The sequence below is a fragment of the Alnus glutinosa genome, chromosome 3 (assembly GCF_958979055.1).
Source record: "Alnus glutinosa chromosome 3, dhAlnGlut1.1, whole genome shotgun sequence".
Taxonomy (NCBI): domain Eukaryota; kingdom Viridiplantae; phylum Streptophyta; class Magnoliopsida; order Fagales; family Betulaceae; genus Alnus; species Alnus glutinosa.
Genome location: NC_084888.1, coordinates 29079220 through 29102905, shown reverse-complemented (window position 1 = coordinate 29102905; position 23686 = coordinate 29079220). Strand labels below are relative to the sequence as shown.

At 33.9% G+C, this 23686-nt stretch overlaps 2 protein-coding genes across 2 annotated transcripts; one reads left to right on the top strand and one right to left on the bottom strand.

The window, feature by feature from the left end:
• Positions 1 to 214: 214 nt before the first annotated feature.
• On the bottom strand, positions 215 to 2754 carry LOC133864571 (putative receptor-like protein kinase At1g80870). Its single transcript, XM_062300950.1, has one exon. It carries the CDS (start codon positions 2612 to 2614, stop codon positions 476 to 478), a length of 2139 nt encoding a protein of 712 aa, XP_062156934.1. The 5' UTR covers positions 2615 to 2754; the 3' UTR covers positions 215 to 475.
• Positions 2755 to 13195: 10441 nt separating this feature from the next.
• Positions 13196 to 20680, top strand: LOC133864183 (putative cyclic nucleotide-gated ion channel 8). Its single transcript, XM_062300440.1, has 7 exons — positions 13196 to 13257; positions 15375 to 15960; positions 16291 to 16503; positions 17347 to 17651; positions 18643 to 18754; positions 18898 to 19134; positions 19955 to 20680. The coding sequence occupies exons 1-7, from the start codon at positions 13199 to 13201 to the stop codon at positions 20678 to 20680; spliced, it is 2238 nt and encodes a 745-aa protein (XP_062156424.1). The 5' UTR covers positions 13196 to 13198.
• The last annotated feature ends 3006 nt before the right edge of the window (positions 20681 to 23686 follow it).

The following is a 23686-nucleotide window of genomic DNA, read 5'->3' as shown; positions in this document are numbered from 1 at the left end:
ATATAGAGCTTTTAAAACTAAAAATAGATTTTTTAAAGAAAGCTTCATTTTTAGGTTTTTCTAAAAAAAAAAAAAAAACTTCTGAAATTTTTTACTGAACTTTATCAGCTTTTTGTAAGACACAACTTTTTAGGTAGTAAAAGCATTTTTTAAACTCCTTATCGCAATCCCAAACAGACTCTTAATGAGTTAGCAAGATGAAAGTGAGCCACAATTTAAATAAAGGCCTAATTAGCATTTGGAATTAGCACTTGGAGAAGTTACACAACACAGGCAGAACATGTACTTGAGCCACCAATATTTGCTTCACCAAGTGGCAAAGAAAGAAAAATCATTAATATAATGTACATAGAACAACATATTTCTCACAATAATACACACCTTCAGCCCCCTGAATCTGTTCTCTGATAGCAGCTACCAATCACCACTCCCATATATTACACTCAGTATGAACCCCGATATGACATTCCAAAGGCTACTCTCCATTTGCCTTGTGTTTTCTCCTTGCCCTGCTGTATATTTTGGAAGAAGGAGAGGGAGAGAACTCAAGTTGGAGTGGTGGGAGATCCATCTCCCCTTTCAATATCTTAACGATTTCCCCGATATCCGGCCGCAACTCCGGCAATTTCTGTAAGCAAGCGAGTGCCAGGTTAATACACAAGCTTGCCTGGTCCTTAATGTAATCATCTTTTAGCCTCTCATCCACAAGTTCTAAGATGTTTCCAGCTTGAGCCAAGTGCCGACACCAGCTTATTAAGTTTGCTTTCTCAAGCTTCATAGGGGAAGCAAGAACATGTAATGGCCTTCTACCAGAAACAATCACAAGAATCAAAACCCCTAGACTGTAAATATCAGCCTTCTCCATTAAGAACCCACATCCACCATATTCTGGTGCGACATAGCACAAAGTCCCTCTCATGCTTGTGGTACTGCTGAGCTCTCGACTAAAAAGATCTCCGCTCCCCATGTCACTGCCAATAGACCGAGTGCTCTTTTTCTTCCATCCCCTTCTAAAACTGAACTCCCCATTTAAATCACACTCTTTCTGATTTTGCTCCGCTAAGTTCTTTCGTCTAAAGTAAAACTGTCTTCCAAGACCAAAATGTGGCATTTTGAAACCTCTTCTCCAATTGGTTTCAAGATTTTTAAGCTTACTACCCTTCCTGCTAATCTCAGCAAGGTGCTCTTCCTTCCACCACTCTTGCATCTTCCTCTGTTTCTTCTTGCGATTTCTTTTGGCCCTCGGCTCTTTCTTCTCATACCCTTTATCAAGATTTTCAAATTCATTTTCTTGGAATTGGGGTTCAGTCACACCTTCCAATTTATCTAAGGGAGTTGAATTATCCAGGTTATTTTGCTCAAGAGCAGTACTCTTCTTTTCTTCATCCCAGTCAGGATTTGTTGATGGGCAAATCTGACTCCCTATCCATTCCATAACATAATCCTTACTACACAATTCACCACTCCCATCCTGCTTCCACCACCAATTCTTTCCCCATTGTTTTGTATCCACCTCCTCATCAACAGTCGAAGAAGCATTAAAATTCAACTCCTTACTATTATCAATGCTGGAAAACTCCTCATCATAAGGCACAAACCTATTACTCCAATCATCCCCACCGATGTCTACAACCGAAACTTCCTTCCCCTTCGCACTACTACTCTTAACATCACTCTCACTTGCCATGTTAGCATTATAATTCAAAGAATTCATATTCAAAGCTTTAACATTATAAGATATCCTACTATTTTTGGAAGAAGTAGAAGCCTGTAAAGCAAGAGCAAAATCTACCTCATGAGCACTCTCCACCGGGGTACCGATTGCCGGAGTCTCCGCAGCCAAATTCCCTGAAAGCTCTTGGCTCTTCCACAGATCCTGACTCTTCCCCAAGTCCTGGCTAAACAAATCCACACCAAACTCACCTTCCACCTTAATCCTCGACAACCCGAAATCGGAAATCCTTGCCCGGTAATCCGAATCGAGCAAAACATTGCTGGGCTTAATGTCCCCATGAATCACTGGCGGATCACATCCAACATGCAAGAATTCTAGAGCTCTAGCAACGTCCAAGATTATGTCAAACCTCCTTTCCCAGCTCAAACTCAAACACCCATCTCCAAAAAGCGATTCTTGCAGGCTGTTATTGGGAATATACTCATAAATCAAGACCCTTTTGTTCTTTTCCACGCAGTATCCCAACAGAGCAACCAAAAACGGTGACCTTAGGCCCCCAAGAATCTGCAGCTCATTCTGAAACTCTCTCTCCGTCTGCAAAGAAAGAGCGTCCAACCGCTTGATTGCAATGAGTTTTCCATCTTTCAGTATTCCTCTAAACACCGTACCTGACCCGCCTTTGCCAATGATGTTGGCAGTGTCAAAGCCATTGGTGGCTTGCTTTAGCTCTCTGTACGAGTATCTTTGGAGCTTCAGGGGAGCACTGGAGTCAAAGGGAATGGTTTTAGCTCTGTGCACAAGGGATTGCCAGATATGATAAAGAAAGTAGAGGATTGAGAGGATTATTATTACGGAAGCCGAGATGGTGAGGGCCAAGAACAACACCCTTGTTCTTGTGAATAAACTTTGCCCTGGAGGAGCTAAGGGTCTTGAAGGCATGGTGCGTTTGTTGGCGTTTCTGGGTCTTGCTGGTTTGAGAGTTTGGTCACAAGGAATTGAAGAAGAAAAGCAAAATGCGCATGGATCTTCGGTTTGTGTATTTCAGTATCCAATGTGCGCTTGCTTTACAGTTGGATAATCATTTCGTATTGTTAATTCTAGTTTACTAGTAACACTACTATTTAGCCATGACTCTTTAGTTTTGATTTTCTCTCCTTCTCTTTTTTTTATTTCATTTTTTTAATTTATATTATTGAGTAAATTGTCATACAATTAAGATAAATAGGTAATTGCATTCCTGTAAACGTAAATATATTATCAAATCACGTAAATATATACGTTGATTTTTTCGCTCACGAAGAATAGTGAGTTCTGCTATTATAGTTTGATTTTGGGTTTTGGTTTAATTAGATAATGAGTTGAAAAAAGGATTTTATAATGAGTTTAGTGATTGGGAAATTAGGAAAATGTGGACGGAGGGAGGGAGGGAGGGTCCCAAGGAGATATAAAGTTGTCTGCAGACAGAGTCTTACAAAGGGAGAAAAAAGCGTAGATAAAATGGAGGGAACGTTGGGTTGGGTTACAGTTGTTATGTTGGTAAGGTTTTTAGGGCTTTTTGTCTTACGCGCCATGATTAGCGGGTTGGCACGTGCGCCGGTTTAGACTTTGGACAATGGTGTTTTATTATTTATATTTATATTTATATTTAATATTTAGTTTTGTTTTTGTTTTTATTTTTGTTTGACTAAACCATAAAAGAGGTTCACATGTCGAGTGAATCCATTCCTCCCAACATTCTTTTAGTAGTCATCTAATAGAATCCAGCTCTTAGTGCACCTCCACAATGAACTAAAATTCAACACGTTTTACGTCACAGTCATAATAATTAATAAGTTTATATCAATTTTTTTCTATTAATATGTTTATGGTTTTTAAATCTTCAGAACATCCTTTCATATATATTTATAGGAGGTTCATACCAAACAGATCGGCATATTTTATTCATTTCAAGTAAAATGAAAAGGATTTATTTCGATCACATTTTAGATTAAATTTTACATATATATTGATATATATGTTGTCTTTAAATAATGTGATACCATATACGTTGTTACATATGACAAAATAAAATCTTTGCGGTAAAATAGATCCGTTTCATTCCACTTGAAATTGAGAGAATCGTATTTCAAACAAAAAAAAAAAAAAAGGAAGTTATACTAAATAGATTAATGCTCCATTTGTTTCAAAGTTAAATATTTTCAACGAAATTACTTTTTTTTTAAAAAAAAGAAAGATTTCCTTGAAATGAGCGACAGTGGAATACGGCCAGGGACTTCTGGCAACATTCGGCAGTGGTCCGTTGGTTTGAGAATTCAGTAGCTCAAACTCGAAAATATGGTTTATGAAATTAAATAACAGAAACAATTTTTTTAAACTAAAAAACTTTTTTGGTAAAACTAAAAATATTTTCAATTTAACTATCACTTTTCGATCGCACCAAATACTAAAAAATACGAAAGATATTTTTTTAAAAATATTTTACACCGAAACAAACGTAACTAGGTATAATCTATGTGATTGATGACTTTTGTATTGTGTTTGTTATTTACAATAGAAAACAAAAGAGTCATAACTTGTGATTTGTCCATTCATCAATGTATCATTTGTTTTGTTTAATCTACGTCAAATCTTTTCTTGTAGAAATAGCTTTTGCATCAATGATGAGGATCGATGTATGATAAATATAGAACAAATGTAAGATGAGATATAGAATAAGCAATCATGAGGAAATAAATTATAACTTGAGCTATTCTTTGGTTGGCTGTGTTGGGAAGACTTCTCAAGTATGAAAACTATATAAACTTAATTTTATTAATCATTACCTAATTAACATGTACGAAAATTCATATGGGCAAAGTCAATGGATGAGAGTGATAACAAAAAAAAACTACACCTATTTCTTCAATCTACGACGTTATTGTAATGTCTTTTAAATCTTTCGATCCGAGTAATATACTCTATTAATTTACTATTGAAGTTGTAATGTCCCCATTCCACCCAAAGTGACAAAAATATCCTGCATAAAATATTGAAAAAATGACAAAATTCAGAATTTTTTTTTTTAAAAAAAAAAAAAAAGAATAGGTGTCCTTTTATTTTTCTGAATTGTTTGCCCTTTTTTTTTTTTTTTTTTTTTTTTTTTCCTTTTTTTCGTTTTTTTTACTAACTCGACTACCACCTTGGTGGTTCTTTGATTAATTAATTGAAATGCTGCTCCAGTGGCTTACATCTCTTTTGAACTAAGATATTATATACGGGGTATTCCTCTTCTTCTAATTAATCTACATGAGTGTGTAAACATCAAGTTTGGTAATTAATCAAAATGTTGCTCCAGTGACTCACATCTCTTCTTCGATCTTCTTCTAATTAAAATGCATGAATGTGTAAACATCAAGTTTGGTAATTAATTCTTCCAATTAAACTGTATGAGTGTGGAAACATCAAGTTTGGTAATTAATCGAAATGCTACTCCGATCCGGTGGCTCACATCTCTTCTTCTTCTTCTAATTAAAATGCATGAATGTGTAAAAATCAAGTTTGGTAATTAATTAATAAAAATGCTACTCCGGTGGCTCACATCTCTTTTGAACTACGATAATCATTTTGTGTACCAAACGTGCTCTATGCATTTGAGGAATCATTTTGTGTACCAAACGTGCTCTATGCATTTGAGGAATATAATAAATCATTTTGGATTAGAATCCACTAGAGTTTTTAGCGTACTTTACCATATAAAGTTCTTAAAATCTCAATTAATTGTTGCTCTTAAAATAATTCCATGAAGTTTTAGCTTCTCAATATTTATAAATTTTAGAAAATATTTAATAACTCATGAGAGATATTGAATTGACAAATGTATTAACCATTAAGTTGGAAACTGTGGTAAATGGTGAGGTAAGAAAATCCATCCATTTAATTTAAAAGCAAATTAAGTGGTAAATTATCCTAAAAAAGGTAGAAGATAATAATCCAATCTATTAATTATTGGATGCTCGCTAAATAATAATAAAAAGGTGATCATCTTTTTTAGGCTGGGAGTCACCTAATTAACTGTAGTTGAAAAAGCACCATATACATTATACATATGTTAACCTTTTAGGCTCCAATTTTTATTTTTATTTTTATCCTTTTTATTCACTTTCCAATCAGGAATCTTAAGAGAACTAATTAGGATTAATTAATTAATTAATATACTTCCTCCTCGGTCCTAATTAATAGGTTCGGTAAAAACAAGTCCAACAAAAAGGCCGACAAAAGACGTGAGAGAATTGATGGAAATCACTCACGGCCTATAGAGTCAATAGCTTACAATATGATACTAATTATTTCGATAATGACATTTTGAGAATATATGTTTTATTCGAATATATATATATTTGCACTTTTTTTTTTTTTTTTTCAAAAACTTCACTATTAAGTAATTGGTTAGTTAGTGACAAAGTCTCTTGAAAAAATTACTGGTTAAATCATACTTTGAAATATATATTAAGCATTGGAGGGTGGCTGAAAATTAATGCCAGTACTACTTTATAAATCCGTACATGAGATTTTCACCTCATTTATATGGTCATTTTATAAATTACTGGGTCCAATTTAACCACGTTTTCATTCGTTTGGGATCTGGGCCCTTCTACTTCAAGTTTTTTTTAAAAAAATAAAAAATAAAAATAAACTTATTTGTATAATTACAAGAAGTTACCTTAATTTATAAACAATCTCTGTTGATCAATATTATCAATAATCTCCGTTGAACATCATTAATTTGTAAGTAAACTTTTTGAAGAAGTCTATTTTGAGAAACAGAAATCTGTCAGAAAATTCTATTGTTATTTTTTTTTTTATCCACAATTGAAACGGACCAACTCACATCATACTGATAAAATTAATAGAGTTCTTCCTAAATTTATTATGAAACTGTTCCAATTTCCTACTGCCAAGCCAAAATAGGTTTTGGTATAGATAGCATATGCAAGATAGTTTGGGATATTGACATAGATTTTGACTTGAGCATATACATCCATCAAATACAATGGCACCAAGGCTCCTACCTAGCTTGATTTTCTGGTTTACAACTTTGTTAAGTAGCAATTTGTAAGAAATGAAACAAAAAATAATCCAAGAGTCCACATAAAAATATATGTTTTGGACCAATCCTAGAGGCGGATTAATTACTTGAACTTGAAGTTGGATGGAATTGGGTTAAATCTATGGGTGTCATTTTGTATTTGCATAAGCTAGACTATACATTTCAACTCTAATCAGATTCATTTAATTAAACAAGCCAAACCCCTAAATCATAACATGCTAATTTTGTATTAGGTTAATTTGTGTCGGATTCGCAAGTCGTATATCGCTTGTTGAGTTCAAGTCGTGTCGAGACATAAGTATATATAATGCTAAATATATATAGGCCAACCCTAGTCCAACCCATTTAGTAAAACGGATCAACCCCTTCAATCTTAACTCGCTAATTTCATATTGAATACGTATTGAGTTCGGTGTCAAATCCTTATAAAATCAAACAATACATATACATGTGTTAGCATATATATATATATATGTTCCAAATTCATATGGTTTTGCATCTTGCTTGGCCATGACGACTCTTGACCCCAAGTCCTTGTCCGATACCCACTCTTGAGTCTGTGGAGCCCCAAAGGCACATCCTCAAGAACCTTTTTATTAACATTACACGTGCAGGGAGTGACATATTGTTTTGACATCCTTGTTATGGTTGGAAAGAAGAAAGAAATGAGGTTATGGTTGCGATGTTGGTCTTCCGATAATTATAGTGTCGACTCTACTGCAGTGCAGTCTGCACACAGTTTGGTCTCATGTGCGCAGCAGAACATGGATTCTGGTGGGTTGTGGGGCCTGTCCACCAACAGGGAGATGTGAAGTGAGACTGAGATTTCTGTTTTTCTTCTTGGCCATTCATATGTATACATGTTTTTTGCTCTGTTTTTACTTCTGGCCTTGTGTCTTTGTTTATATTATTGCTCGTACATGTTCGAGGAACTATTTTATACTCTACTAACAACCCGACGAAGATAGGGCTGACAAATTAGGCTTAGGAAGAAGAACAAGAAAAAACACAAGAATAATAATAATAATAATAAAAAGATAGCGGGTTGGTGAGGACTGGTACTTTTTTACACGACCCGTAAACTCAGCATGAAATTAAAGAGTTAGAGTTGAAGAATCTAATCCGTTTAATAAGTGTATCATAACTTCCTGAGTTGAAGCGCGATTTGAAACTGTTCTCTCACTTTTTAAAAATCAATGTTAACTCTTAACTTTTTACGAATTTGAAATGAGTCATTCTGTGACTTTTTCATCTATTTTCGCAACTTTCATTAATGTCACGTCAGTCTTTTTGCCATATCACCATAAAATATTTTTTTTTAATAATTTTATTTTTTTTAAAAAAAAAAAAAAAGTGTTGCGGGTGGCTGCCCCTTGGGTAGGGGGTTGCCACCGGCAACCACCCCCAACCCTTTCCTTTTTTCTTTTTTTTTTTCTTTTTTTTTTTTTAAATAAAATTATTAAAAAAATAATTTTATAAGGTGATGTGACAAAAAAGCTAATGTGGCACTAACAAAAGTTGCGAAAATGAACGGAAAAGTGATCGAGGGACTTGTTTCAAATTCGCAAAAAGTTAAGGAGTCAACATTGATTTTTAAAAGTGAAGAACCAGTTTTAAATCGCGTTCCGACTCAATGAGCTATGATACACTTTCCGTTAAATATAATAAGTAAGCTCGGTTAAAATTAACATATATAGTCTTATACCCATACCTCGATATGATTCAAACCTGACACGCAAACACGAATTGCTACCCTTAAGGCTGACACACACACACACAGATTGGATCTATATCGAATTCCAACATCTAATAAAAACAGTAAACATTTATTATTTTAACGAAAAGTACTATTATTTAGTAAAATGTTATATGATCGTCATATTAAAAAAAAAAATTTTTAAAAAAAAGGTCTAGTTTTGTTCAACACACTTTTAACTTCTCTATAAATAAAGACCATTGTAATTAATACAGTTTAGCATACATGAATATATTCAAGATGTAGCCCTAACGGTTTTCATTTGTTTTTTGTTTCTTCTTTCATATAACCTATTATATATTAATTTCTTCCCACAGAGATATTTTAGGCTTTAGAAAAGGTTACATAATCAATTCATGAAAAGTAGGCCATCGGTGGAGGATAAATTTTCAAGTTGAATATCTTTAGGTCGATAACATAAGAGATTTCACTTTAATAAAGCCAAATTGCATGTCAACTGCAGTGAAAATGTGGGTTAGACGTTGGACTACTTTTGACTAAAATCATAACAGCAATGTCCTTATCATGATGTGGCCTTTATATATATGAAAATTTGATACATGTGTTAAATTAAACATGATTATGTTCCTATATAAATGGAATCTTATATAAACCTAAGGTCGATTCTTGCGAGATTAAAGGTTCGTTTGCTAATTTTTTTAAGATTACTTTTTTTTTTTTTTTTTTTTTTAGCAAAAGAGTCCAAATTTGTCGTGAACTGAGGATTAGTGAACTTTTTCTTGCTTTTTTGCCACTTTCGCATGCTCATGCTCAAAAGCCAATTACTTTGTCTTTTCTTCTCTCTCTCTCTCTCTCTCTCTCTCTCTCTCTATATATATATATATAGATGGATAGATAGATAGGTATCAGAATTTTGGTAATGACTTGATGACATAATGAGAAGGCTAATTGGTACCAAAAAGCTTACACTTAACTCATAAAGGTATATGCAATTAAGCTAAAGAGGAAAATTAATGGTGATATCATATTTGATAAAGGTTTAGTGGAAGTGGCTGATCAGCTAATTTGCTATAAATTGTTGGTTGTTCACAGAACTGCAAGCAGAATCTTTAGAGGCAAATAGCTCATATTAAAAATTGTTAAATTATTTGTAGTCTTAAAAACTTAAATTGATTTTTTTTTTTAAAAAGAAAAAAAATAGTAGAGAATTTAATCATTTAATTAATATTCTAATACTCTCGTTCATATGTAGACTTAAACTCTCCTCAATAAATGAAACCTAACACGTAGAATATTCAACTAAAATGAGAAAATAGCATTGGTTCAGAACAATACTTTTCATATTATGTTAAATTACTACTAAGACTAAAAACTTAAATTGATAAAAAAAAAATATATATATATATATATATATATATATATATATATTCTTTTAGAAGTTGACACGGAGACATCTCTACCCTACGTACATGTGTATCTTCCGTTATCTCACCACATGTACATTTTATATGAATAGAAATTTTAATACATTTTTATCTCATAATTATCATATAATGCCGGCGTAGCAATTCTAATTTGATTTTTTTTTTTTAAATAAAGTTTATATGGGATTGCTACGTCATTATTGTGAAATAATTGTAAAATAAAAAAAGTAATTTCAAACATTATTCGTACTCTTACTCTTTATATGAAAATGCTGTCAAATTGCATTGTGAAAAAACGTATTTGCCTTTTTAGTTCACCACTTTTCAACTCTCCTTATGTATACTTTACGTATTTGCATACAATAATAGGCAAAATAGCTACTAAAAAAGTACAACTGTATACTTTATGTATTACTTTTTCTATACCATTTTCAACAGATTCTCTATTATCATGGCTATTTGCTTAAATATTATTTCTCATTTTTTTTTACTATATTCTTGCTCACACTCAATCAAAAGGAAAATATTGAATTTCCAGATTGGCGGAGTCACCTACATTGGATTTCTCATTCTTTTCGCTACACCATACAGTGGAAATTCATTGAAATTATACACTTGGCATTGAAATGATTGAATTATTTTCAAGCATCATTGATCCATGAACGAAGAGGGATACGGTTGAGAAGAAAGAGAAATCAATAAACAAATAAATAGTGATTGTTTATTCCTTATAGAATGAAAAGAGTATATTCATTATTCATCCAATAAGAAAAAAATGTTAAAGTAGCTACTTCACTGAACACAAAAATTAGTTCATAATAGTTAAATTTAATTATTATAAATTATTTGCCAATTCTGCTAGAGATGCTCTTTATGTTTTATTCTCTTCCTTTCTTTATAATATGCTATATATAATTACTTTAAAGAGAATTAACATATGAAGAAAGCAAAATAAACTTAACATTTCCCAGTGCTAAAGGATATTAGACATTCTTTCTGTAGGAAGATTCTTTTATTGAATCCATAAAAGAACGTTGGGTCGCCGAAAGCAGAATTCTAGAATGAAAGGAGGGATGTGGAATATGAGTGGAGGTATTTGAAAATGTACACCAAATCAAAAAGCAGAATTCTACGCGGTACGAGTGATATACCAATTCAATATTATAGTAAAATTATACAATTTATGAAAGTAAAGCAATTGATTATTTAAAAATAAAAAAATACAAAAAATAAAATAAAATCAAACAACGCAAAAAGAAAAATAAAGCAACTAAAAACATGCAATAAGATTAATAATTTTTAAGATTGACCACGCAATTGACATATGTGTTTGATAAGGTTGGATTGAAGCTGAGAATGAGTTTGACCGTCTCTAATGTTCACGTGCTTTTCAATGAACTCCAAAAAATCAGGGGTATGCTCGTAAGAAATTTGTACATATGGAGTTTTATCGATTTTGTTCATATTCAATGTCACTACCATCGTCAGTATTTCATTTGTCTTCAATAATCATTTTATGTATTTTAATTATTATGCACGCTTTTATAATGAAAAGTGGGTGGGAGAAAGAATGTGATTTGGTGTACATTTTCAAATAACTAATAAAATATTATTTTAGTTTTAGCTTTTCTCAATATTTTATTAGTTATAGTCTATTCACTATTCATTCTATAAAGAAAATAGCTACTTTGTTTCGCCTGTTGGATTGGAAAAAAAAACTTGATAATAGTCAAATTTAATTATTTTAAGGCATTTGACTAGCCGCTCTAAGGCTGTTTAATACAAAATTATTTAGTTAGATCTGGCTTTGAAAAGAAAAAAGAAAAGAAAAGAAAAGAATTTTTATTAGGCCCATTCTAAACCTTACAAACTTAGGCCTAGTAGTCATCTTCTGATATTATTAGTAGGCCCATTAACAAGTCTCAGCTAAATGGGGTTCAGAAGATGACTATAGATTTTTATTTTGAGAAAAAAATAATGGCCCCATACCCACAGCCCATATTCCTAAAATAACTTTCAAAAAAAAAAAATCAAAAGTACTTTCGCATAACCGTAATAACGGTCTAACTCTCCCCAATTTTCTCAAACAAGCCCTCTCTCTCTCTCTCTCTCTCTCTCTCTCTCTCTCTCTCAAACCGTAATGACAAATTATGCAGAATCAAGAACTTATGATAACCACTGTAAGTTTTTCCTTCCCTTTTTTTTGTTTTTTTTAATTCTTTTGTTCTTTCTGTGTTTCAGATATATCTTTGATCAGCAATCATATTTACAATTTAATTGTCATTGTTTCCATGCAAAAAATCCCCTCATATTCTTTGTTTTCCTTTTCTTTTCTTTTCTTTTTTCTTTTTTCTTTTTTCTATAAAATTCTATGTTTTCCTTGTTTGTGAGGGAATGGACGAGGATTGCGCATGAGCTCGATATTCCTGTTAATATATATGATCATAAATGAACAATGCCAATCAGAAAAATCAAAAAATCAAAAAGAATATCTTAATCAGGTTTGTTTGAAAATTTAAGATTAAACCTGCATGTTGTCTTCCAGACTCAGGTGATTGAAATGGGCCCTCCAAGCTTTCCTTCTTCACCCTCTCAAGATTACGGATTAAATTGGTGGCGCTATACTTCGAGAAATAGATCTTTTAAAAACCCGATTTGTCGAAATGGTGAAGCGAAATTTTGTTAATTTGTGCCGCATTCGAAGCCATATGAATGTTGTGACATGGTACGTTGTTGCATTGTTGAATCTTAGGCTGCCAGAAACAACTTGCGTAAGATGGTAAATAAAAGTTAATTTGCAGCAAGTTTGTAACACATTTTAACACCAAGAAGGAATCCTAAGAGAAAAGAGCAATGGTAAAGACTATTGGAGAATGAAGATAACTAGTCTAGGTTAAGGATTCTGATTAACAAGGATCAAGCAATTGTCATTTTCAGACAAACTAATAAAAACATTTAATGAATTTCTCTTGTTGTATGAACCATGGATGTAGGCCAATTGCTAATAAACAGTGTAAACATGTGTTTTAGCGTTGTGTTACTTTTTTCTTTTATTTTACATTATACATTCTTGGTCTATTCTTGTACAAAATCTTCAAGATATATATATGGTTAGCATAATCAATAAAATGCTTAGTCTATAATTTTAATTACAACACCTAATCTCATTTTCTTGCAGAGCAGTAATTTTGATTGATCAAATTTGATGTTTCCATATACCCCGTTTAGTGATTGACTTGAGCTTGCCTGGGAATTCTAGCTGTCCAGTCTAATATCTATGTGCTTCATTCTACAAAATGTTTGAATATGGTTACAAGTCGCAGTACATTGGTGGCCAGAAGGAGAAATTTGTGAGGTACAAAATATACAACATATATATACATGTTCGTTGATATAAATGATTTTCATTTCTCTTCCCTATGAATTTTATAGATTAGTATTGTTCTTTATAGATACATTGCTCTTATTTGAGACTTGTAATTTGTATTAACAAGGAAAAGTTATATAAACTTTTCTTCAATGAACACAAACTTATGTAAAACAAGGCCTCTGGATTTTGTTGCTTTTGACATTAGGAAAGTCAAATTCTTTTGATGTTTGTTGTTGGTATTCTACTGTTTATTTGTTCAATGGCCTCATGATTAGTTCATTGATTAATAGTATTGTGTTTCCCTTAAGAAGAATCCTTACGGAGATGGTCGTTGAACTATCTCAAAGTAGTGTCTATCGGTTTTACGTGTTAGGAAGATTGACACATTAGAGAATCTTTTTAGTAAGCCCATAATATAGCATGTTGAGACACCACACAACCCCAAAGCTTAAGCCTATGGGTTTTAGCCCAACTATGCTATATTAATCACTCACTTCTTACATCTTTTTAATGTGGGACTCAATCATTTTACACTCACACATGTATAATTAACAATCTTCCCATCATGTTCATCACCACATTGCTACACTCCCCCTCAAACGGAAGCATTATCAATCTTATGGGCCCTCTCCGAGATTATTTGTGGGCTATGCCACTCACCTTTGTTCTTACTCCGTGGACTCTGGTTTTGTGCCTGTGTCATGAAACTTTTTGCTCATTCTCCCAGGACCCTCATTCATGCTCACAGCTTGCACCTTTGTTCCTATTCTAGAAACCCTTGTCAAGCCCATGCCATGACCCTTTTCCCTTCACTCCAAGGACGTTCATCCATGCTCGCAACTTGCACCTTTTTGTCCCTACGACAAGGACTCTTTGTTCGTGCTTGTGCCACTCCACCATACCGCACACTACCATGGGCTCTGATACCACTTATCAGGAAAATTGACACTTTGGAGAGTCTTTTTAGTGAGCCTATAATATAGCATGTTGAGACACTACACAACCTAAAAGCTTAAGCATATGGGTTTGGGCTCAACAATGCTATTTTAACCACTCGCACTTCTTACATCTTTCCAATGTTGGACTCAATCCTTTTACACTCACACATTTATACTCAACATTGCATCCTTCACCCTTAGAGGATAGTCATAGAAATACATGATAATAAACGATATTATTAACTTACTCTTGAAGTTTTCCTTATTTTGTGACGAATTGTGTTTTATTACAAAAGTTGAATTGCTAATTGCATGCAAATGGATATTTTTTTATGTCAGCTAGAAAAGAAAGTTTGGAACTATGATTTATTTATTTTGGGTTTGAGTGGTTTTCTCTTTACTACTCTTTGTACTCCATCATTTTATAGTGAATTTCGTCTGAGTTAGCTCTGCTAATGGATGTAGGTTTATTAAGTCGAACCACTTAAATCTTAGTGTCTTGTGTAATTGTGTTATTTTCTATTTTGCTATTTTCTGCTTCATTGGGATCTCTATAGACTATAGTGGTGATAATTTTCAGAATGCAACAGTGAGTCATCTATGTGGCTGGTTGTCTTTGGATTCAAGGTATTAGCAGACTTAAGAAGGCAACCTTTTTGCTGAATATGTGGCTGAAATCTCTGAAACCTCATGACTTAACCATTGAAATTGTTGACTATCATGGCATAATAACTATTGATAATTCTAATTTCATCAAAGAGATAATTTTCATTTTATATGACATTTTTATCCTGCACTTTTATATAATTTGCATATTCATTTTGATTCAGCAAAGAATGAAGCTTTTGTGCCTCACATATGATTGACAATCAACTATATACTCATTTAAGAATAGTAATTTATACAAACTGATTATTGAGTGGTCTTTGAAATATAGTCTTTTTTAGATAATAATAAGCTTCACAATGAACTTGCCGAGTAACATATGATCCCAACATATTTGCCTTTTTAAAATGCTAGATACGACATATTTGTAACGCTATGTTAGAAAGAGGCTTTGAATAGTTTACTTTTTGTTTACATTATTTTTATGTGTCATTTTTCTCTCTATGAATATACAGAAGCACTAGAAGTGATTGATTTCAATGTTATTGGCACCTATAGGTTGGATGAATTGGATTCTACATTATCGATGTCTTCTAGTACTGGTGGAATGAAGCGATGTGGATTTAATTTGGAGAAGTTAAACCTTCCTGGTCGTGCAAAGAAAAAAACATCACAATCTTTTAGGTACAGTGTGAAAATTGGATCAGATGGACTAAAAACATTTGGACGGTCACTCCGATCGGGCGTCAGCCGGGCAGTGTTCCCAGAAGATCTTAAAGTATCTGAGAAAAAGATATTTGACCCCCAAGATAAATCCCTCCTGTTATGGAATAGGCTTTTTGTCATATCTTGTATTCTTGCAGTATCTATTGATCCTTTGTTTTTCTATCTTCCTGTCTTCAATCATGCCTCAAATTGCCTTGGTATGGATACAAAGTTAGCTGTCACAACTACGACTTTGCGGACAATTCTTGATGCTTTCTATCTTATTCGTATGGCTCTTCAGTTTCGCACAGCTTATATTGCACCATCCTCTCGGGTTTTTGGACGAGGTGAACTTGTGATAGATCCTGCACAGATAGCTAAGCGATATCTACAGCGTTATTTCATTGTTGATTTACTTTCTGTGCTACCCCTACCACAGGTTTGAGAAACCATGCTAACCTCTTTGCTCTACTAACCTGGATTCCTAGTCAAATCTAGAGCTTTCTGCCTATTAACAATGTTGAACTCTTTGCTCTACAAGCTTGTGCAGTAATAAATGACTATTTTTAGACTAGTCCTATGATATTTATGGTTTGATTTTGCAACCTTAGTACTGACTTCAATATTCATCAACATAGAAGCATTTTAACCGATACTCACAGAATCCACTATTTTAGCTCTGTATATTTATCATCTTTCTGGATTGGTATATATTTTGCAATAGGAAGGAAAGCATTCAATGATTATATTTTATTCACATTGTCTGCAGATTGTGGTGTGGAAATTCCTTCAAAGATCAAAGGGTTCAGAAGTATTGGCTACAAAACAGGACTTGCTACATGTTGTCCTATTTCAATATATTCCAAGATTTGCTCGCTTTTTTCCTTTGAATGCAGAACTTAAAAAGACTGCTGGTGTTTTTGCTGAAAGTGCTTTGGTTGGTGCTGCATACTATTTGCTTTGGTATATGCTTTCCAGCCATGTAAGCATTTCTGTCATGTTGGATAAGATTTCTGTTTTACATGTTAGGTGAAGCTCTCCTGGTATGTGAGCATTGTATTTAGTATCACGTGAAGTTGACATTACTCTGAAACTTGGTAAAAAAGAGTTCAGAAGAGGTGTGATAAGATTGACAAAGAATTTAAGGAACATGATATGAAGAATGGAACGTGTAAAGTTTTGAATGGTTGATTATGCTAAAAGTATTTGATTAAATGATTAAATTTACCTCTCCTATCAGCTTAAACTTTTGGGATAAGTGGTAACTTAATATGGTATAAAGCCAAAGGTCCTGACTCATTCATTTACCTCTCATTTCAATTAAATGTTCCACGTGTTGGGCCTAACCTATTAAAAAGAAAGTTTGAGTTCACATATGAAGGAGAGTATTAAATTATTGATTAAATGATTAAATTTACATCTTTCTATCAGCTTAAGCTTTTGAAACAAGTGGTGATTTAACAGATTATACTGTCACCTTTTAATTGTAATGATCCCTAGATATTGTCTCTATCTTTGGTTACTGCACACAAACAAGTATATATAGAGAGATGGACTATAAACAAGAAAATTGCTATTTACCATTTTTTTCTCTCCAAAAAAGTAGATATATATCTAATCCAAAGCATTTGATTAAAGAAAAGAAAATTACGCATGACTTTTTTTAGAACAATGGAGAGACAACTTTTGGCACCTCAGCATCATGTCAATGTCCAATATGATCTGCTTCAAAAGAGTTTTTCATATTTTATTGTGTCAAAGTTTCAACATTTTGGTCTTGAACCCAATTTTCAATTTGACTAACTATTAGATGGGACTTTTACAGATAGCCGGGGCTTTTTGGTACTTATTTGCTGTTGAGCGTAATGACACTTGCTGGCGGAAAGCCTGTACAGATAGCGGGAAGTGTGACATAAATTACTTGTATTGCGGGAATAAGCATATGAAAGGCTATAGTAATTGGAAAAAGATCAGTGAAGGTGTTCTTGGTAGTCATTGCTCTATTGTTGATGATAATTCACCGTTCAATTATGGAATTTACACACAGGCTATATCATCTGGCATAGTTTCATCAAGGAATTTTTTCTCTAAATTTTGCTACTGTTTGTGGTGGGGACTGCAAAATTTGAGGTATCTTGCTTTTGACTTGCTGACATGTTTACACTACTTGTTTTATTTCTTGATGAAAGAAATTAACTTTGGTTTGTGTACCAGTTATTATGCAGTAAAAATTTCCAATATTACCTGCCAATAAGTTTGTTTATGGTGCCGTAAGCAGATATCTTTAAATGATGTATACTCGATTCTTTGTAAGGATTTTCTACTTTCTCTAAAGTTACTACAGGCTATAGCCTATACTAGTTCCCAATATTTTAATAAGTTTGTGATTAAGAGATCATGGAGTTTAACTAAAGATTGGTGGATGCAGCAAGCCAAAATTATTGGCCTCTATTTTATCTTAGGGGAGAATTAAATATCACAGCAAACATACTTTATTTGGAATGTGGATCATATACTTTGCAGAATCAAATGGGAATGTACATCATATGCCTTAAATTTGCACTAATAGGGTTTGCTTTTTGTAAATAATGGTGTATGATCATAATAAGCTACCTTTTGATGCTGTTAGAATATTAATTAAATGATAAAATTAATAATTTCCTATTAGCTTAAACTTTAGAATAACTTGAGTTCAAATTTTAATTCGGTAATTTACCTCGCATTTCAATTAAATATTCGGCCACGTGTTGAACCTCACTTGTTGAAAAAAATAATTGAGCCCACATGTAAGGAGAAGTATTAAAATTTTAGCTAAATAATTAAATTCTTATTTTTTATCGGCTTAAGCTTTTGAGTTTCTAACATGCATTTCATGCATGATCGATCACTTGTTAATGCAAAATGCATCATTTTTAATATGTTGTACGTCATATGTGACCACTGCTAAGATGACATATAATGATTTGACTATTCTTGCAAATATACCCAACAAATGAATATAGTGTTCCTTTCTTAATCATTACTCATGGTTGAAGTTTAGTTTTGGAAATGGCAATTTGCTAAGTTTATTAGCTCACAACATCTCCTTAACTAAAGCAACTTGTTGTTTCAATTTTTGCAGCACCCTTGGTCAGGGGCTTCTAACCAGTACCTATCCTGGAGAAATTCTATTTTCCATATTAATAGCAATTTCCGGGCTTCTACTATTTGCACTTCTGATTGGCAATATGCAGGTGATTAATACTTCATTTTATTAGTGCTTCATAAAAGTTTATTTGTTTCCCCCAATGAGTATGTTTGGTTTGTGGAGTGAGAATATTTCTGTATGCATATCTCATGTTTTAACGGTTGATGAGATGTATTGTGATTGCAACAGACCTACCTCCAATCTCTTACAGTTCATGTTGAGGAGATGAGGATCAAAAGGCGTGACTCTGAACAGTGGATGCATCACCGCTTGCTTCCTCAGGATCTTAGGGAGCGAGTTAGGCGCTATGACCAATACAAGTGGTTGGAAACACGAGGAGTAGATGAAGAGAGCTTAGTCCAGAGTTTACCAAAAGATCTCAGGAGAGATATCAAACGACATCTTTGTTTGAATTTGGTGAGAAGGGTAAGTATATATAATTACTTATGATAACTTTACATTTATTTCAATATAATTATGTGCGGCCATTGGTCTTGTAAACTTTCCACATCTTAAGCTAAAGGTAGAAACGGGAACAACCCCTTCAATGGATAATGGGGCATTAGGGGGAAAGTTATATGCGTGTATATTTTGTCAGTGTTTTAGCAGAAAGTTTGTGTGTTTTATTGGGATTGGGATCTGCACAATTAAGTGTCCAAATTACTTTGGGAAGCTTTTTTAAGAGAGCTCGTGTGACCTAACTACTCGAATAGGTGGGAACAAACAATGGAGAGCTCATTTCCATTGTCAAGTCAGAATATGATGATATCTGGCATATGCTTCCTTGGTGTACTGTCTTAAACCTGTAAAGCATTCTGTTCATTTTTGCTATAATCTCATCCAACAGTTCTTTATATCACGAAGAATTATACAAATTTTGAGTATAACTCACTATTGAAAATCGACTTGCAATAGGAGGGTGCTCGAGAGCTTATATTGACACCGTTAAGAATGTACTTAAGCCATGTGGGACACTTAGGATTGTAACATACTACTACGCTTTTAAATCTGGCATACACAATAGCCCACTCTATTCCATAAGTCATTTCTTCCGTGACTTAAACCTCAGACATAATGTTTGGCTCTGATACCAAATGATACAAACATTGGCTATAACCCACCCTTGAAGACTGCCTTGTAAGGGGAAGGAGCTTAAGAGCTTAAAAATGTACTTTAGCCATGTGGGACACTTAAGATCGTAACAAAGACATTTAAAAGTGACAATTTTATGTGATGGTGTATGCAGGTTCCTTTGTTTGCCAATATGGATGAGCGGTTGCTTGATGCCATTTGTGAGCGACTGAAGCCAAGTTTATACACAGAGAGAACCTACATAGTCCGGGAAGGAGACCCCGTGGATGAGATGCTCTTTATCATACGAGGCCGCCTGGAGAGTGTCACCACAGATGGTGGGAGGAGTGGATTTTTCAACCGAGGTCTGCTTAAAGAAGGGGACTTCTGTGGAGAGGAGCTTTTAACATGGGCATTGGACCCTAAAGCTGGTTCCAACTTACCATCCTCTACTCGGACAGTGAAGGCTTTAACAGAGGTGGAAGCCTTTGCCTTGGAAGCAGAGGAGATGAGATTTGTGGCCAGTCAGTTTAGGCGCCTTCATAGTAGGCAGGTTCAGCACACCTTCCGTTTCTACTCACAGCAATGGAGGACATGGGCAGCCTGCTTCATCCAGGCTACTTGGCGCCGGTATGCCAAGAGGAAATTGGCGGAACGCCGCCGCCAAGAAAAGGCAGGAGAAGAAGAAGAAGAAGTATACTACAATGAAGAAAATGATGATGTAAGGGCATCGGTTTCGCGAAGTAATAGTACATCAAGGCTTGGTGCAACTATCTTAGCTTCCCGCTTTGCAGCTAATGCTCTTCGTGGTCATAGACTTCGCAACCCGAGTGGCAGGGGCTTGGTGAGGCTGCCAAAGCCTCCCGAGCCTGACTTCACTGCTTATGATGCAGAGAGTTAGTGTGTTTTATATCAGATGTTGAAAACCAAACAGCTTATTTGCTAGCTTATGTTGTAGACTATGTACCTTACTCATATCTTGTTGCAAAATGTGTTATTAGCAGTAATGTTTAATTTTTCTGCTAGATACCAAAGAGTGTATTGTTTTGTTTTTTTTTTTCCTCTTTTTTTCAATAATGAATCGGTGTTGTATATCACATGTTTGGCAGACAACAGGAGAAAGCTCTCTCCTATCCCATGAAACCCCTGTTACGATTCTAAGTGTCGTACATGGCTCAAGTACAATCTTAACTATGTGTATATTGTATTGGACACAATTTATTTGCAAGCAAGCTTTTAAGAGTGAGTTTATACCCAAGGTTTATATCAACCCACTCATTGTGAGCTTTAAGATCTGTTTGGGTTTGCGATTTAAAAAAAAAAAAAAAGATTTTAAAACGAAAATTTTTAAAACGCAGTTAAGCGTTTGGCAAAATTGTAGTTTGGCCTTTAAAATCACAGTTTATCCTTTAAAATTGTGCGTTTTGAAAAAAGTATCACATTGCCTATGATTTTAAAACACAAATTTTTTACATTTTCAAATCGCGATTTTTTAAAAACTCAATCCCAAACTATTTAATTTATGCGATTTGGTTTAAAATCGTACTTGTTGTCTACGAAATCGAAATGCCAAACGCACCCTTAGCTTGAACCCACTTGGCTTTTGTCCCGACTTGCGGGAAAATGGAAAGAGAAGGAATATGGTACTTTAAAGGATATCAATGGATCATGGATAGTAATTAGAAAGATAGGCCATTATAGACTATTAACAAGGGTGAGAAAAATTTAGGGAAACTGTACTTAACCCTCCAGAACTCTCATCTTATTTGCAAATACCTTCTATATATACTTTAAAAAGTAACAATTAATTTTCTCAAACTAAGCATCAGGTTATTCACTCCATTAGCATTTTCTTTTAAGTTGAACGAAAATTACTGTATGTGACTAATTTTGTTATTTCTTGACCATTATACCCTACACCATATGTGTAAAAATATAATTATACCCCTTTGACAAAAACAAAAACAAAACAAAACCCACCATGGCTTGCCATGGAGGACCAACCTCCAAGGCTATGGTTGTGGGTCTCCATGGCCAGAGACCCATGGCCTCCACTGGCATGGAGACATACAGCCTGACCGTAAGTCTACAGGAATTATTCGTATGCTTGGTCAGAAGCTGCTCGTTCTTGAAATCTTTGGGCAACATCATCAACCAAAAGGATAACTTTGTGTTAGGGGATTTGATTTGAGCAATTTATTGTAATTATAATCAATCAAATCTAATTGATTTGTTTGTAGCAGATTTGATGGTAATCAAATCATATTGATTGATTACCATACTTATCTACCTAAATCCTCCTATAAATATGAGTCTATTGTATTGTGAAAATATCAAGTAATAAGAGCAACAATGTAGTCATTTGGGCTTTACCCTGTGAACGTAGGTCATAGACCGAACCACGTAAAATTCTCGTTTCTCTTCTATTATTCCGCTTTATTTTATTTTAGCACTATGTTTTCTATTACTTTGGAACAAAATAAATAAATAAGGTTGTTTCCAACCTAAGAGTATGCGAAATGGCTATTCTGTCACGAGCTCATCCAAGTTGGAAGAAGAAGTTAGAAGCTAATAGAAGGCTTATGGTCATTTTGGTGGTCTATTAATAGTTACAAAGGCAGCTGGGATTTAGTTAGTCGTTTTTGTTGTTGAAGCAATAGGTTAGTTGAGTCTTGAATTGTATAAAAGAGAGGGAAAGGCTGAGTCAAAGTATTCTATTTTGTAAAATTGTTCATTGTGAACTTTGGAGGCCCTTGGCTCCTTGAATTGCCAAGAACTTAGAGATTAGCTATCTCGAATTGGCCCGTTTAATAAAGTTCTCTCATTTCTCTTCGTTTCTTCTACCTCCATTCTCAATTTCTTTCTATTTTCTGCATTAAATTCTTAGGAGAGTAACAAGCGTGTTACATATTCCATTAAGAAAAATTAATATATTTTATTAAGAATATCAAAAGATAGAATAAAATAATATCGGTGTTAAAATATATGATAAGGACATAATCCTTATCATACACTCTAAGTCACGTTTGGTACGTGGAATAGCTATTCCATTAAGAAAAAAAATAAAAATAAAAATTATGAATAGAAGAATGTGGAATAAAATAACCTTAGTGTTAGAGTATATGATAAGCATCTAACACTTGGAATAAACATTCACGTTGCCCTTGAGAGAATGACTTCCTCAATTTAAGGAGAAGAAGACTACCGTTTGGTTGCTAGTACTCATTGAAAAGTTGACGTTGTAGTAGTAGTTGGTATCGCCGACTAGATTTGAGTTCCTGGCGGCCTTTCATGGCCCTGACTGAACGTCTCCGACGTGTAGTGGTCTTTTTCCGGCGGTCTTTTTCCGGCGAGATCTGGACATCGCCAACAAGATCCAAGCGAGTTGTTGAGTTTTTGGAGACGAAGGTTTCCGTTTGGCTAAAAGATAGGGTGTTTTCATCCTATTATTTTGTATAGTGTTTTTCTAACGTGTCAAATTTCTAGTGAAGGCTGTAAAATATCATTTTACAGCCCATCCGTATAGTTAGGGCTCTCATAAAATAATATTGGTGTTAAAGTATATGATACTCAAGTTACGTTTGATACGCGAAATGGCTACTCCATTAAGAAGAAGAAGAAAAAAAAAAAAATAAATAATGACAAAAAAAAATAAAAAATTATTATGAATAGAAGAATGTGAAATAGAAGAACCTTGGTGTCAGAGTATATGAGAGAATAGAATGTGGAATAGAATAACCTTGGTGTTAGAGTATATGATAGGCATCTAACACTCGAAATAGCCATTCACATTGTCCATGAGAGAATAGCTTCCTCAATTTAAGGAATAGTCATCCCCTCATTAGAAGAATGCAGATTCCAAGGCTATTTCATTATACATTCTTCTATTTTCAATAAAAATAAAAAA

What these genes read in the sequence shown, in the direction of transcription:
- LOC133864571 (XM_062300950.1), bottom strand. Translation starts at nt 2,614, where the DNA reads ATGCCTTCAAGACCCTTAGCTCCTCCAGGGCAAAGTTTATTCACAAGA.
- LOC133864183 (XM_062300440.1), top strand. Translation starts at nt 13,199, where the DNA reads ATGTTTGAATATGGTTACAAGTCGCAGTACATTGGTGGCCAGAAGGAG. An exon ending in CTGTGCTACCCCTACCACAG is followed by an intron (nt 15,961 to 16,290) that starts GTTTGAGAAACC and finishes CATTGTCTGCAG; the next exon opens with ATTGTGGTGTGGAAATTCCT. An exon ending in GTTTGAATTTGGTGAGAAGG is followed by an intron (nt 19,135 to 19,954) that starts GTAAGTATATAT and finishes TGGTGTATGCAG; the next exon opens with GTTCCTTTGTTTGCCAATAT.